Here is a 16,198-nt window from a genome sequence, read left to right on the forward strand (position 1 = left end):
AAAAATTCTTAACTGGAGCTTTTGTGGTTCTTATTACTGATGCATTATTTCTCTGTAAACCACCATATTCAATTATCTAAACTTGCGCAGAAAGATACAAATCAACAACAGAAACACAGGCAACAGGTTACAGCTGGATGAACAGACAAGAATGCAATGTTTATTTAATTTTTTAGCCGCAGTGATTGGATTATTTATGGCAGAACTTACATTTCATGAGAAGCAGGCAGACTCCCCGTGTATGTACCGCTTGCTTTTAAACTGAGACCACAGTCCGATTCAATTAACGCGTGAGATAAGGACGCCTCTGCTGCCCCCTTGTGTCCGCATCCTCACATTACCACTGAGCTGCTGTGGGCGGTTCTTATTCACAAAGGATCTATTTACTGTGGATGCAGCAGATTTAAATAAAAATATTCATATAAGTGTGTCTAGTGGTGCAATGTAGCTAAGGACACTTAGTACTACTTAAGGACACTTTTGAAGAACTTGTATGCTATTCCATTAAATACATTTCATGCCACATTACTCCACTAAATATAAGGGGGAAACAATATACTTTTTACTCCACTGCATATTTGGCAACTATAAAGTACTTTAAAAATTAAGATTTTGCACAAAACATGTTGATTTTATAAAATATGATGCTGTTAAATATTAAGTAGTGGTAAGAATAAAATTATGCATGGTTTGTGATGTAAGTGACACAACAGTAGGTCAAGACTGACGGTATTATTTTTGAAAATAGTCCCACTTCACGACATAATGTAAGTGCCTAAAACATTTATACAGTACTGTGTAGCCTACTCATGTGATATTATGTCTAGCACTTATAGCTTTGAAGATCTTTTGCAGACGTGTTCAAGAAATATAAAAATAGGCCATTTGGGTCTGACAATTTTTTCAAGCTTGAATTAAGCTTGTGATGCTCAAGACTGTCAAAGAGCACTTAGCTAAATGAGTGAGAACATAGATTTTTAAATAAGTTGCTTTAAACTGTCATTATATTGTTAACCCCACTTCCTTCTCAAGATGAAACAAATTATTACAGCATTTTTCACAAGTACCTAAATCATTTTCTGTATTGAGTATAATTTCCCCTAAAACGTAGGTACTTTAACTAGGTCATTTGTGTCTGATATCGTTTTTACACACACATATTAAATAAATAAGCTGTTTCCTTAAAAATTATTGGATTTAGATCTGCTCACTTTGTCTCACTGAAAAGCCCAGAATCAACTAGACAAATGCCTTTCCTGAAGAAAATATGTGTATTCTCTGTGTGTCTTACTGTGAGACCATTTGTGTGGTACCATGTTAATTTTAATGTTTCTGTTTTAAGCAATTAAAATGTGTACCTCTCCCCTTTCCCTTGCCAAGCTGTGTTAACCAATAGCAGAAACCAGTAAAAGTTCTAAATGCATGCCTATATAGCAGGTGGATAGCTCGGTTGCTAACACCACTGGCTTTTATATGGCAGGTCACTTCCCAGGCAAGGGCATTGGGAAGGAGGTGAAGCCTAAAGTCACTGTGTAGAAGTAGAAAATTTCCACACCTCTTGAATTACTGCCCATTTTTCTGTAATTCAGTCTTGTGGTGTGTTCATCATTAGTTGGAGAATCAACCTGTGGTGGAGCAGGAAAAATAATAAATGCAAAATCGCAATGAGAATGCAGAGAGCAGTGGATGAGATTGATGCAGGTGTATGGTTTGTTGTAAGACGACTTGCAGAATAAACAACTTTTAAATAGTATTTTCTGTTACTAACATTCAGTACTATCCATTAAATGGCAATTTAAAGGTACAAATAGCAATGTATGTACATGGTCACAATTTTTGTGAGCATGTGTAGGGATGATTTGTACGTAAAAACGTTTTTGAACGTGTGAATAAAATCTGTAAACAAATTGTTACACAAAGACACTGAAAACAAGCTGTGAACATCCGTGTACAGGCAGAAAGTAGCAAATTGCACAAGTTTAATGTGAATCTCACCTGAATCTGATTGGACAGTTAACAGTCCAATCACAGAGCAGAGTGAAATTGTCCAATCAGGTATTAGCTGGGTTCTTCAAGTTAGTCTCCGGTGACGGTTCTGTAAGTTTGGTTGTAGTGGAGATACAAGGTGGAGTATAACGCCAGCTGTTCTGCTACTCAGGTGGGTAGCATTAGAGATTGGAGAAAATCACAGTAAGCATTTCCATTTATTTGGTGAAAAGGGAAGGGGGATATAACTTAAGGGGACATTTAAATTTAAAAGTTCATGCTATACGAACAACCAAAAAAAGATTTTGTATTTCTATAAGTGGGGTCAAACTATGGAATAACTTAACTGTGGACATGAAAAATAGTACCAAAATTAAGGAGTTTAAATATAAATATAAATGTATGTGTTATACAAGATATTTGCAAGAATAAGAAACAATCTGTTTTATCTATGTAGTGATACTGCTTGCAGCCAATGTTGCATAAATTTTGTATAATATGATGTCATGGGGGTAGGATGGAAGTTTGACTTCTTCCTACTCCATTCAAACATGTAATAGGTGTAAGCAAACTGATTTTTAATTAGCATTGGTTGGATATGTGTAATCATGTGTGTTATTGTCATTTGTTCATTGTTCTGTTCTGTTCTGCATGTTTGAAAGAATAAATCAATCAATCAATCAATCAATCATTTCATGTGTTGCGTTGCGTTCTGTATGTAGGCAGCGCACAGGTGCTTCTCTGTTAACACAGTTGTATGTTTTCTCTTCTAGGTGGGATACTTTATTTAGTGTTAGCCGAATGCTAATATAGGGCGTTAGCAAACCTCTGCTAGCAAGAAAATTTTCGAGGGTAATGTTAGCCGTCCAGTACTCTTTTGCTTTGGTTGAGCCTGTCAATTGTCAGGCTAATTGTGAAACCTGCTTAAATCTAGGAGAAATCTCTTAGAGTTGACTTGTAACTTATTCCCTGTTGGATGTGTAGTCTTGTAGATGAAAGAGGTCCTCTAGTTTTACATGTTAGGTAAATGTTATTTATGTGTGATAATCGTGCAGCTCAATAAAAAACGTCGGGCGGTTTTGACGTCACCGGATCGTGCTGATGAAGACCCGATGTTTGCACCTTTGTTTCTGCCCCGATGAAGACCCGGTGAGGTCTTAACCGGTCGGCGTCTTTTTATTGAGATGCCCTGTTACAGGTAAGAGTGCTACATTCAAAATGCTGCTTAAATAATAGTGCAAAGGCATTAGCAGCGAAATATCCTTCTGAGACCCAGTCTATTCATTTGTGTCCTCTGTAGTGGACATTTGTTTTTGGTCTGTATCTTTTGACTCATTTGAGTTACCATACTAAGTCCTGATGTGCTGAAAAGAGGACATCCTGGCCTTTCCAATGATATGACATGTGTTTGGGTGGGGGGAACCTTGTATTCATGCTGAGACAAAATGGAGACTACAACAAAACACACAAGCCAGGAAAAGAGAAAAAATACGTCAAATACTGTTAAGATATTGTTTTTTTTTTTTATCTATGGTAATCATATATTTTCTTGTTAGGAATTATAAATTGGGGTCAGTTTAGCTAAACTTTTTGTTAGAGCTGTAGACTTTTCCTGCATGTTTGATTTTTATGAAATGTGTTAGTTTGTACAGGTTTCTGTCTCTTCTGTGATCAGAGTAATTGTTATAACTAGGACAGACATTATAGGACTAACTCCCCCATGTATCTTTCAATAGGCCACAGAATGCATGGACAAGAATATGGGACTTGCACAGCATAAATAGTCTCGGGCCTCCTGCGAGAAGGACCGACAGCATTCCGGGCCCCTGTCACTCCTACATATGGACATCAAATGCAAGTCGATGAGGTGAGAAACTTTTTCTAAAGTTGTGGTGGTTCAAGTGAGAGAATACTATGCAATTTCTCAGCTCTTTTTTTCCTGACAGACTAATTTCAAAAGTGTTTGAGCAACTTTGATATAAATTGTAATGAAAATTCTCAAAACTAACATGGAGCACAACGTAATTGCATACATTTCATTCTTTGTTCCGATCTGACCAATTTTTTCTACTGACAAACTTCCTAGTTTGATATACAGTGGGTACAGAAAGTATTCAGACCCCCTTAAATTTTTCACTCTTTGTTATATTGCAGCCTTATGCTAAAATCATTTAAGTTCATTTTTTTCCTCATTAATGTACACACAGCACCCCATATTGACAGAAAAACACAGAATTTGACATTTTTGCAGATTTATTAGAAAAGAAAAACTGAAATATCACATGGTCATCAGTATTCAGACCCTTTGCTCAGTATTTAGTAGAAGCACCCTTTTGAGCTAATCCAGCCATGAGTCTTTTTGGGAATGATGCAACAAGTTTTTCACACCTGCATTTGGGGATCCTCTGCCATTCCTCCTTGCAGATCCTCTCCAGTTCTGTCAGGTTGGATGGTAAACATTGGTGGACAGCCATTTTCAGGTCTCTCCAGAGATGCTCAATTGGGTTTAAGTCAGGGCTCTGGCTGGACCATTCAAGAACAGTCACGGAGTTATTGTGAAGCCGCTCCTTCGTTATTTTAGCTGTGTGCTTAGGGTCATTGTCTTGTTGGAAGGTGAACCTTCGGCCCAGTCTGAGGTCCTGAGCACTCTGGAGAAGGTGTTCGTCCAGGATATCCCTGTACTTGGCCACATTCATCCTTCCCTCGATTGCAACCAGTCGTCCTGTCCCTGCAGCTGAAAAACACCCCCATAGCATGATGCTGCCACCACCATGCTTCACTGTTGGGACCGTATTGGACAGGTGATACATACCGCTTAGAATTAAAGCCAAAAAGTTCTATCTTGGTCTCATCAGACCAGAGAATCTTATTTATCACCATCTTGGAGTCCTTCAGGTGTTTTTTAGCAAACTCCATGCAGGCTTTCATGTGTCTTGCACTGAGGAGAGGCTTCCATCAGGCCACTCTGCCATAAATCCCCGACTGGTGGAAGGATGCAGTGATGGTTGACTTTCTACAACTTTCTCCCATCTCCCGACTGCATCTCTGGAACTCAGCCACAGTCATCTTTGGGTTCTTCTGTACCTCTCTCACCAAGGCTCTTCTCCCCCGATAGCTCAGTTTGGCCGGACAGCCAGCTCTAGGAAGGGTTCTGGTCGTCCCAAACGTCTTCCATTTAAGGATTATAGAGGCCACTGTGCTCTTAGGAACCTTAAGTGCAGCAGAAATTTTTTTGTAACCTTGGCCAGATCTGTGCCTTGCCACAATTCTGTCTCTGAGCTCTTCAGGCAGTTCCTTTGACCTCATGATTCTCATTTGCTCTGACATGCACTGTGAGCTGAAGGGTCTTATATAGACAGGTGTGTGGCTTTCCTAATCACGTCCAATCAGTATAATCAAACACAGCTGGACTCAAATGAAGGTGTAGAACCATCTCAGGGATGATCAGAAGAAATGGACAGCACCTAAGTTAAATATATGAGTGTCACAGCAAAGGGTCTGAATACTTATGACCATGTGATATTTCAGTTTTTCTTTTTTAATAAATCTGCAAAAATGTCAAAAATTCTGTGTTTTTCTGTCAATATGGGGTGCTGTGTGTACATTAATGAGGAAAAAAATGAACTTAAATGATTTTAGCATATGGCTGCAATATAACAAAGAGTGAAAAATTTAAGGGGGTCTGAATACTTTCTGTACCCACTGTATGGTGTTTTGAGACAGCAGCTGTAAGGTGTGCATATTTACAAGTGCTTTTACTCTGCATTTGTATCCACCATGTTTGTACACAGGGTCAGAATGAACTGTAGTGTAACAGTTTCACTTACTGTATGATAATGAAGCTGTAGTAATAACTTCCAGTGTTCTAACTATAATGTTTATAGCAAACATTGTCATCACATGGTGATTGACCTTCACTGCTCTGAAGTGAAACAAGTTGATAGTACAGCTGGCAAATAGAATTATCTTTTAGTTCACTGTGGATAAACTTGTAAGAAACTTTGAGTAGCTGATTGAGTTAACTCCAAATGCATTGTCACAGATCCTGATCCTCCAAACAAGGCATCCACGGCTTTGGGGTTCTTCTTTGAAGCTGCAAAGAAACCTGACTTTCCATCCGGGTACTCTATCCAGTCTTGTTTTGATATTAACATTTAATATGTGAATAATTAAAGTGATCAATTCTTCTGTGCACTTAAATGACTGAAAACCCACATGCAGTCTGAAAAGCAGGAGTAACTGCTACTATGAAGCCTACTTTGAGAATTTGGCTTCATAGTAGTAGTTTCTCCTGCTTTTCACTCATTTTAAAGGACAATTTCAAAACTTTACTACAGTCAACCTTATAGAGTATTAGTATATTTAGTCTGTTTCGTCTTTCCTCCCACAGCCAGACTGCTAGAGCCATGGCTATGGAAAATGGGATGACTCCCTCATGAGGACATTGATGTAAGAGACTGACCATTTTTGTATAAACTTGTGGCTTAATCCCAGAAAATATTTCAGGGTGTTCTCCATGCTTATGAATATTTTCATTTCAGGGGGACCATTTTCCCAGATGTGGATCATGCTGGAGTACAGTGAAGAACCAAGGGAGCAGAACAAGACAGATTTATAGTTGTAGCTTTACTGAAGAAAACGAAACAAAAAAAAACATAAGACAGGCCCTGTTTTTAAGTGCTGCTGAAGTTTTGGGCTAAAATGGGAATTCCCTACTGGTGGGGTCATCAAGGCAGTGTACTTCACATCTCCATGCAGTTGCACTGTGACTTCTCCAGTCATGTGAGTCCTTTTCCTTGTTCATAAACTCCTAGTAAGGAACACCAGCCTGGTAGGCACTGTGAACAAAAAAAGGCATCCACTCCCACCTTCTGTGCATCAGAAAGCATTACTGCATGACATCAAAGTGATGAAGAGTGACAAGACAATACTCACAATATACCAGGGCAAGGTGAACAAAAATGTGTGCATCCTCAGCACAATGCACCAGATGGTGAACGTGGAAAGTGACAACCAGAAGAAAAAGCCAGACACAGTGCATTTACAGACCATGGTGGGAGTGGATGTCCTGGACAAAATGATCAGACAATACTCCACAGGAGCTGCCACCTGCAGATGGCCAGTTGCCATCTTCTATAACATGTTGGACCTGGCTGGCATCAATGCATGCATTCTATACCAGAGCTGCACAAAAGCAAAACGTGCTAGGCGCAACTTCCTTCTGCAGTTGTGTAAGGAATTGTGCAGTGACCACATGCAAATGAAAGAGGCAACTGAGACTGTGCCTCAGCCCCTTCCAGCAGTGGTAGAGCAGCCTCAGGAGAAGCAAAAGCAGTGTGCAGTGAAAATGCACTGCAGTAAAAATAAAACTGTCAATTTGTACATTAAGTGCCGGCAGGCTGTGTGTGGTCAGTGTACTGTCAAGGTCTTCAGTGGTTGTGATTAAGCTGTGTGGCAGAACATGGAGTAGAATAGGCCTGTGGTTCCCAAACATTTTTGACCAAGGCTCTTTCTTTGTAAATATTTCTGATTTCATGTTCATTTCTCATGAAAGCAATGAGCTGTTATTATTGTAATGTTCAGTGTTTATAAGCAATGTTCATGTTTTTATCTATTTGACAGCTTTCTCAATGTATTTTTCCATTGATAGTTGAACTGAAGTGAATTTATATTGTTATATTGCTAAAATAAAATTCTGATGTTTTATTTCATCCATTTTTACATGCTATTTTGAAAAAATGACCAAACATTCCAGTAATAGACTTCTAATTCAAAGTTGCCATTTTCATTGGGGTTTTTTGAATTGCTCTTTGTCTGGTCCCTCCCCTGAGACCAATTTGTCATGGGAGACCCTATCAGGGGCTAATGCCCCAGACAACACAGCTCCCAGGATCATTGGGACACACAAACCTCACCACCACGTTAAGGTGGCGATTCTAGGAGAGGTTTTTTTTTTAAATTTGGGTTTTACTAAGTTACATAACATCTGTCTGTACATGTCTGACAGTCCTGTCATGTAATTTAGTAAAGCTTCTGGCCTAATTGGTTCATTTGTTTAGAACGTTTAACAGCAGATTACTTGTCGAATTATTCTAATTTAAATATCTGCTGTTAAAGACGTTTCACATTTTCTGAAACTCGAACAGGAAGCGATTTTTCTTCGCCTATTTTAGTTTGAGCTCCTAACGACGTATATCAGTGCAGCTGCCCCCTAACGGCCAACAGACAGGATAACACTTTAAACTGTTTACATTAGTAGTTGAATCCAAGTACAATCAATTAGTTGCTGTACTTAGGTGCAATTTACAGGTACTTATACTGTACCTTACTTGACTACAAGTACAATCAATTAGTTGCTGTACTTAGGTGCAATTTACAGGTACTTATACTGTACCTTACTTGACTATTTCCATTGTATGCTAGTTTACACTTCTACTTCACCAGATTTCAGACGTAAATATAGTTTTTCTTCCACTACATTTATTTTACTCACTTTGCAAATTAAGCCCCTACATACAAAACAACATATTTTACACATTCTCAGTGTTTAACTGGGGTTTGGGAGGAATGGGGGCTTTATTAACTTTGGACTATTCTTTCTCTTGTTTGCAGATGACTGAACATACCCTTTGGGTTTAGGGGATGGGGGTCTGCTAAGCTGTGGTGGTCCAGCTTTGGGAAAGTCCTGGGCTTCTTTTAGAGCAGGTAGAGGCTTTAGCTCAGTTGGGCTGGATGGGTCAGTCTTCTTTGGAGGAGGAGGTCTCCTTGGTGCCATGGTGAGGGGTCTCTGAGGGGGCTCCTTGTGGGGAGGCACTGGTGGTTTTGATGGGGAAGATGAACTCTCCTGGCTATGACTGTAAATGTGCTTAATCAATGGTACTTGCCCTGCCCTGTTTAGGGCATTGTTTTACATTTTATCAATGTGTTAGATGTGGTGTGAATAAACACTCTTCATGTATAAGCATTGGACACAAGCTGTCTCCTGCTTCACTATAAAGTATTTTCTCAGTGTACAGTATGTGCGCTGGATGCTTCTAGCGTTTGCAGCACATTGCAAGATGCATGCTCAACCACAACTGGTTTATCAACTACAGAAGTGGTGCCATAAATCCTGCTTATAGGAACACATGTTAAACCAGATGACTGTGAAAAATGCCTTCTAGTGTCAAAACTCTCTGCATACACTACTCTGCACAGATAAGGTTAAAAATCCAAGCGAGGTAACAAAAAGCAAACCTACTTTTGAGCAGAGGGGAACTTTTAAGTATTTATTTTAATGCACAGGCTTTTACTGTATTGCTACTTTTACTTAAGTCAAATATCAGCATATTTTCTAAACCACTGGGCCTAATCAGAGGCTGTTGTTTTGATCCCTGTATCATTAGATGAAATCCAAGTGAGACCATATGTATGGCAGCAACCAAGCAACAGGATGACGTCTGTTTTCAGTAATATTTATGGAGTTAGACGCTGCCAGCTGGGTGTCTCCCGATCAACACAATGAACACTAAACCTGTCAACAGATTTCATTTTCACACCTCTTGCATGCAAACACGTAATCTGCCGTATGTAATAAGAGCTTTGTTTCTGGTGTGAATTTTCCCAGGCAAAAGGCACAACAGGGAGTTGTTGCTGTCACCATAGCCAATGACTGCTGTGTAACCAAGAAACAGACCATTTGTGCACATTTACTTGTAATATAGGCAACACCATAGACAGATAGAGTGAGAAAATCATACGTATATCTACTCTGTGTGTGTGTATATATGTATGTATATGAACACACACATGTACATGGGGAGAGAGAGAGGGACACAAAAATTGAGTATAAATGTATTTTGTTTGCTCATTACATGCAAAGAAAAGTGTGCATAAAATGTAAATCGATCACAAATGTGACATATTGCGACTTTCACTTCTTTAAAAAAAACTGAGATCAGCACAGATAACTGGAAACACCTTTAGGGAGGAAATATACTGAGTTAAAATGATGTTTCCTGTTATTTTGTTACATTACAACCGCATCTGCTCCTTTTGCACCGTGAGAACTTTGGTTGATTTATGAACATCAGAAGCCTCAAGAAATATGATACTTTAAATTTTTTTTAAAGTGCAAACCTCAATTCCCTTTCAAATGATGTGAAGGTTCTCTGCTAAAGTGGTTTAATAAATTCCAAAAAGAAGAAATAAGGGCCGAGCATATGCAGATAAACCCTGTGAGGAAAAGCTGGCAATCTATATTACAAATGCATTCACAGACAATAATTACTGAAGACAAGTGCAACCCAGTAGGACCTGCTTTAGAAATGTAGAGTTTTTGCATTTTTTTTCCACCTTAACTAAAAAGTGAAATCAAACCTATATATATATATATATTACCTCACTGCTTATGCACGAGTTGCAACCATGTAGCCAATGCTTCAAAATGCTGCAGTCTGTCCACTAGGAGGCAGCAGAGTGACAGAGATGATAAAGTCACTCAGTTCTTGGTGCAGTGACTGAGATCACAGAGATACAGGTGAATACATGAGGGAGGAATCAAGTTACAAGACAGTCTGAAGAGCTTGGGGAGCCATTATCTAAATGTTCACAACATGTAAACACTGAGCCACTGGGGAATGAGGAAACAAACTGTGAAAGCGTTCACACATTGGTGACATTAATAGAGGTCATGGGTAATGTGCAGCATGTGTATGTTGGACTTGGGTATACAGAACTAGATTTATCAGTAATGGGTCTAAAACAAAACGTGGTCTAAGTGATAGCTACTAGAAGTGATATGGGGTGTGGGTGACCCAGTTGGATGTCTGCTCTTTAGTGCGCTTGGCAGAGCTGTGGGTGGTGAACAGGGACTTGAAGACTTCTGACTTCTCCTCCATTTTCTGAATGGACCTCTTAGTGGCAAAGGCTTTAGAGGAGCTCAAGGCTCCAGAGGGTCCAGCTACAACTGGGAGGTAAAAATGGCAAAACAAAAATGAACAATAATATATTTACATAGTCATGGCCAAAAATACTAGCACCCCTGCATTGCTGTCAGAAAACGCACCACTTCTCCTAGAAAATTGTTGCAGTCACAAATTCTTTGGTATTCTCCTGTTTATTTCTTTTGTTTGCATTGGAAGAACACACAAAAAAATAGGGGAAAAAAAAAAAAACCCAAATCTGATACCTTCCACACAGAACTCCACAAATGGACTGGACAGAATTACTGACACCTTTGCAAGATCATCAGAAATAGTTGTATTTCAGTTATGTGGTGATCCTTTAATTTGTCATGAAACTCCCCTGTAGCAACCAACAGGTGCTGGCAACACAGAAATCACACTTACAACCATTTAAAATGAAGAAAAGTTGACTCGACCTTTGTGTCGTGTGGACCACATTGAGCAGGGAGATGAGAAAGAAGAGCAAAGAACTGAGGATTTGAGAACCACAGTAGTGGAAAAGCCTGGACAATCTCAAGGCTACAAGTCCATCTTCAGAGATCTGGCTGTTCCTGTGTCCACAGTGACAACATTGTCAAGAGAAAAACAGAGGACAGATTGCAGCGAAGGATTATTCCAATGGTGGATAAAGAACCTCAATGAACTTCCAAACAAATTCAAGCTGACCTGCAGACGCAGGGTGCAACAATGTTAGCTCACGCTATCCGTCGCCATCTGAATGACAAGGGACGCTATGGTTGGAGACCCGGGGGACCCCACTGCTGGCCCAGAAACATAAAACAGCCAGATTGGAGTTACCTTACCTGAGGAAGCCACAATCCTTGTGAGAGAACGTCCTGTGGACAGATGAGACTAAAATAGAGTTTTTTGGTTGAACACATCATTCTGCTGTTTTCAGAAAATGAAATGAGGCCTTCAAAGAAAAACAACGGTCCCTACAGTCAAACACAGTGGAGGTCCACTGATGTTTTGGGGTTGTTTTGCTGCTTCAGGCACTGGATGGCTTGACTGTGTGTCTGGCATTATGAAATGTGAAGACTACCAATGAATTCTGGGGCACAATGTAGGGCCCAGTGTCAGAAAGCTGGGTCTTGGTCAGAGGTCATGGGTCTTACAGCAGGACGACGACTCAAAGCAGGCTTCAAAAAGCACCAGAAATGGTTTCAGACAATGAGCGGGAGAGTTCTGAAGTGGTTCAGAGCTCCTGTGGAGAGATCTCAGAACAGCAGCTGGCAGAAGGAACCATTCAAATCTGAGAGACCTGGAGCAGTCGGCAAAAGAACAGTGGCCCAAAATTCCAGGAATCAAGTGATTTCAGTTATTTTGTTCAAAGGATGTGCTACCAAATATTAAATTGAGGGTGTCAATAATTCTGCCCAGTATATTTGTGGAGTTCTGTGTGGAATGGATCAGATTGGGCTTTTTTCTGTCGTTACAATGTAAGCAAAAGAACTAAACATGAGAATGCCAAAGAATTTGTGATCACCACAAGTTTGTGTGTTATCTGAGAGAAATGCAGGGGTACCAATATTTTTGGCCATGACCGTACATTTAACTGCATACTGTTAAAAACAAGAGACCGGCTGTGTACTTGAGTAGTTATGTAATCAAACTCAAATCATAATTTGCCTAGATTCTGTCTGTCTGTCAAGCATTTAAAACAGTTGATATAACACCACACATTTGAGACACAAAACTTTAAACAATCATGTTTAAGAATGACTATGCTCTGGGGGTGGGGGGGATTCCCTACAGTCTGTTGGATATAAAATGCTGAAAACTTTAGAGAGTTTCTGCCTACATTTAAGTTTTGTTTGTCTGTATTTAATCAAATCAAAGTGTGCTTAGCTACCTGGCTGGCTGCTTTCACCACCATTTTGTAGAGAAGATCTCTTTGCTACATCCACTTGTAGAGACGAAGCATCTTCTGCAGGAGGAAACACAAGCCAGGCAATTAGATTAAGCCCGGGGATAATTCAATGTTGCATTCAAATAAACATAATTTGTCCTGTGGCCTGGAAAAATTACAAATGAATGCATATTGTAAAGACAAACTGACTTATACATAATAAAAGCTTTCTAAATCAAGCTGACTTATTGTTTATTTCATTATAAGGCCAACTCCCTGTTCACTTGTGAGGTGACCGCCCTGTACTGTTCTGGAGACCTGCACAGGAAGCCACACCAATGCTCTCTGAAGACACAGTGCAGGAGGTCTCTGATCTGAGACTGATAAACCCAACTGTACCTCAACCTGAAAGTGTGCTCAGAGGAAGAGCTGTGTGTCAGCCGTGTCTGACACATAACTGCAAAGCCACCAAAAGCTGAAGTAACAATGTAACAAAGACATCAGTTAACAGAAATACAGGAAATCTGTGTTCTCCTTTTGTTAAGGCCAGTGCTTTGTAGCAGATGGGCCACCTCACCCATTAATTCCCATACAATGAATTATTTGTAGTGGGCCACCACAATGTCAACACTGACTGCCACATATTGATTTAAAATAGGTTAAATATTGTCTCAGTGCAGTGCCGTCCACAAAGCATGTACAGTATTTGGTCAGTCCCTCTGTGCTGTGCTCTATTTCTCTCTCTCACACACATAAAACACATGATAACCATGACAATGGGCCGACTGTGAACAGTTCCTCCGTGTGTGTTTTTGTTTTGTTTTATTTTTTTTTTTACACAATGCTGTCAATCACAAAGATTCAACTCCTCTGTTATTAGCAAGCTAGTAAGGCCGCCTAAGCTAATGTTAAAATACAACATGGATGTGTATGGACTGCTCTGCAAGCGGATAACATTAATGCTAGTTCATAAACTCTGGTCCTGAATGTTTGCTCCCTCAGTCTAGGGGAACACTAAGAACAACAACCGATAACAACAACAAAAAACACTGCCAATAACATAAAACATAAGGTCACTTTATTAGAAAAGAGCACACAGACGGTGACTAGACTGTCATCTACTAACTATACTGATCATGAGTTAAGATGTGTCAACATCCATGTGACTTACCACAAGTCATTTACCTCCCAATTCTTGCTGACTTCCTGTTTTAAGCCTTTATTTGTGGAGTACTTCCTTTTTCTTTTTGTTCCTTTCTACTAATTCCATCAGCACAGACCACTTTCAATAACATAGTGTCCACCAGTTTCGTACGACTCAGTTCTCTTCTTTTACTCCTTGCTGGATGACAGTGTGAGACACTGACCCTTTTTGACTGCTCTGTCTACCATATACAGTCAGGAAAAAAATTATTTGAACCCCAGCTGATTTTGTAAGTTTGCCCACTAACAAAGAAATGATCAGTCTACAGTTTCAATGGTAGGTTTATGTGAACAGTGAGAGACACAACAATAACAAAAAAATCCAGAAAAAAAACATTACAAAAAAAGTTAAAGTAATTTGCATTTTCATGAATGAAATAAGTATTTGATTCCTTTGCAAAACGTGCTTTAGTACTTGGTGGCAAAACCTTTGTTGGCAATCACAGAGGTCAGACGTTTCTTGTAGTTGGCCACAAGGTTTGCACACATCGCAGGGCGGATTTTGGCCCACAGCAGGATTTCAGTCCTTCACGGCGTAGTGTGTTACCAACTGTTTTTTTGGTGACTATGGTCCCAGCTGCCTTGAGATCATTGACAAGTTCCTCCCGAGTAGTTCTGGGCTGATTCCTCAGCGTTCTCATTATCATTGAAACTCCACGAGGTGAGATCTTGCATGGAGCTCCAGACCGAGGGAGATTGGCAGTTAATTTATGTTTCTTCCATTTGCGAATAATCGCACCAACTGTTGTCACCTTCTCACCCAGCTGCTTGGCGATGGTCTTGTAGCCCATTCCAGCCTTGTGTAGGTCCACAATCTTGTCCCTGACATCCTTGGAAAGCTCTTTGGTCTTGGCCATGGTGAAGAGTTTGGAATCTGGATTGATTGATTGCTTCTGTGGACAGGTCTCTTTTATACAGGTAACAGACTGAGAGCTCGTTACCTGTATAAAATACACCTGGGAGCCAGAGGTCTTGCTGACTGATAGGGGATCAAATACTTATTTCATTCATGAAAATGCAAATGAATGTATAGCTTTTTTGTAATGCATTTTTCTGGATTTTTTTGTTATTGTTGTGTCTCTCACAGTTCACATAAACCTACCATTGAAATTGTAGACTGATCATTTCTTTGTTAGTGGGCAAACTTACAAAATCAGCTGGGGTTCAAATAATTTTTTCCCTGACTGTACCACTCCACAGACACACTAGTCTCTTGTTCCTGTGTAGTTTCATTTGGATAATGCTTCTGTCCAGAAACATTTGGTGACCCTATTCTTTTTGCTCTTTACCTCTGCTGCTGTTTCACTCCTGAATTTCATTTTGTCCTGCTCATTTCCGTTAGTTATGCTACTGATGGTGAAACTCACCTTGGAACAGATTTACCTTTTGGGATTAGATTTTGTTTGGACATTCGCACCAATGTATTTTTCTGGTTTAGAAAGCCTTTGCTAAGAGACTACTTTATTCTGTTAGAAGCCTGTCTTGAGCATTTAAAGATTACTCTGATTATTGTGTTCCTTGTGTTGTACAACCCCAAATCAGAAACAGTTGGGACAGTATGTCAGATCAAACTAAAAATAGTGATTTGCAAATCATGTGTCCTGTATTACATTGAAAACAATACAGCAGCACATTATTTAAAGTGAAACCTCATCAATTTCAATTCTCAAAATAAACACTTAAATTCTGATGCCTGTAACACATTGATTTGATTTGATTTATTCTTTCAAGCATGTAAAACTGTTGATATGACAACCCACATAATTTTACACATAATCCAATATCAATTTGCTTATACCTAGTACATGCTTGAATGGAGTAGGAAGAAGTCAGACTTATCTAGTCCTACCCCATGACATCATCTTACCATCATTGGTTTGCAAGCAGTACATGATTCACTTCTACGCACACACATATTATACTAAAGAAAGAATATAACAGTGTTAACATTCTTACATCACACAAGTAATATACTAAAGAATGTTTACAAAATGTACACCACACCCACAATTGTCCATGTAATTAATCATTGAGCCTGTTCTTGCATATATCTTGATTGACACATACCTTTATATTTATGTTTAAACTCGTCAATTCTATTACTATTTTTTATGTCTACACTTAAATTATTCCATAGTTTTACCCCACTTATGGAAATACAAAATCTTTTTTTGGTTGTACATATAGCATGAATTTTTAAATTTAACTGACCCCT

The 16,198-nt window shown here is 39.4% G+C and overlaps 1 protein-coding gene and 1 long non-coding RNA gene across 5 annotated transcripts in view; one reads left to right on the top strand and one right to left on the bottom strand.

Moving 5' to 3' along the window:
* The first annotated feature begins 2,088 nt into the window (after window positions 1–2,088).
* On the top strand, window positions 2,089–8,943 carry LOC109968862 (uncharacterized). Of its 4 annotated transcripts, none has more exons than XR_002276210.1 (7): window positions 2,093–2,190; window positions 3,042–3,184; window positions 3,723–3,853; window positions 6,029–6,107; window positions 6,377–6,435; window positions 6,528–6,768; window positions 8,599–8,943. It is a non-coding gene; the product is annotated as an uncharacterized LOC109968862 (long non-coding RNA). The 4 variants fall into 4 exon arrangements; XR_002276205.1 differs by having other exon boundaries at window positions 2,112–2,158; XR_002276196.1 differs by lacking the exon at window positions 3,042–3,184 and having other exon boundaries at window positions 2,089–2,158.
* An 864-nt stretch (window positions 8,944–9,807) lies between these two features.
* Window positions 9,808–16,198, bottom strand: part of rtf2 (replication termination factor 2) — a 27,516-nt gene continuing 21,125 nt past the window's right edge. The window contains exons 8-9 of the mRNA XM_020614083.1: window positions 12,784–12,858; window positions 9,808–10,933 (exon numbers count right to left, since the gene is read on the bottom strand). Of these exons, the coding sequence (XP_020469739.1) occupies window positions 10,755–10,933; window positions 12,784–12,858 (254 nt within the window). The 3' untranslated portion in view covers window positions 9,808–10,754. The remainder of the gene's footprint in view (window positions 10,934–12,783; window positions 12,859–16,198) is intronic.

Source organism: Monopterus albus, unplaced genomic scaffold (genome assembly GCF_001952655.1).
Source record: "Monopterus albus unplaced genomic scaffold, M_albus_1.0 scaffold1.1, whole genome shotgun sequence".
Taxonomy (NCBI): Eukaryota; Metazoa; Chordata; class Actinopteri; order Synbranchiformes; family Synbranchidae; genus Monopterus; species Monopterus albus.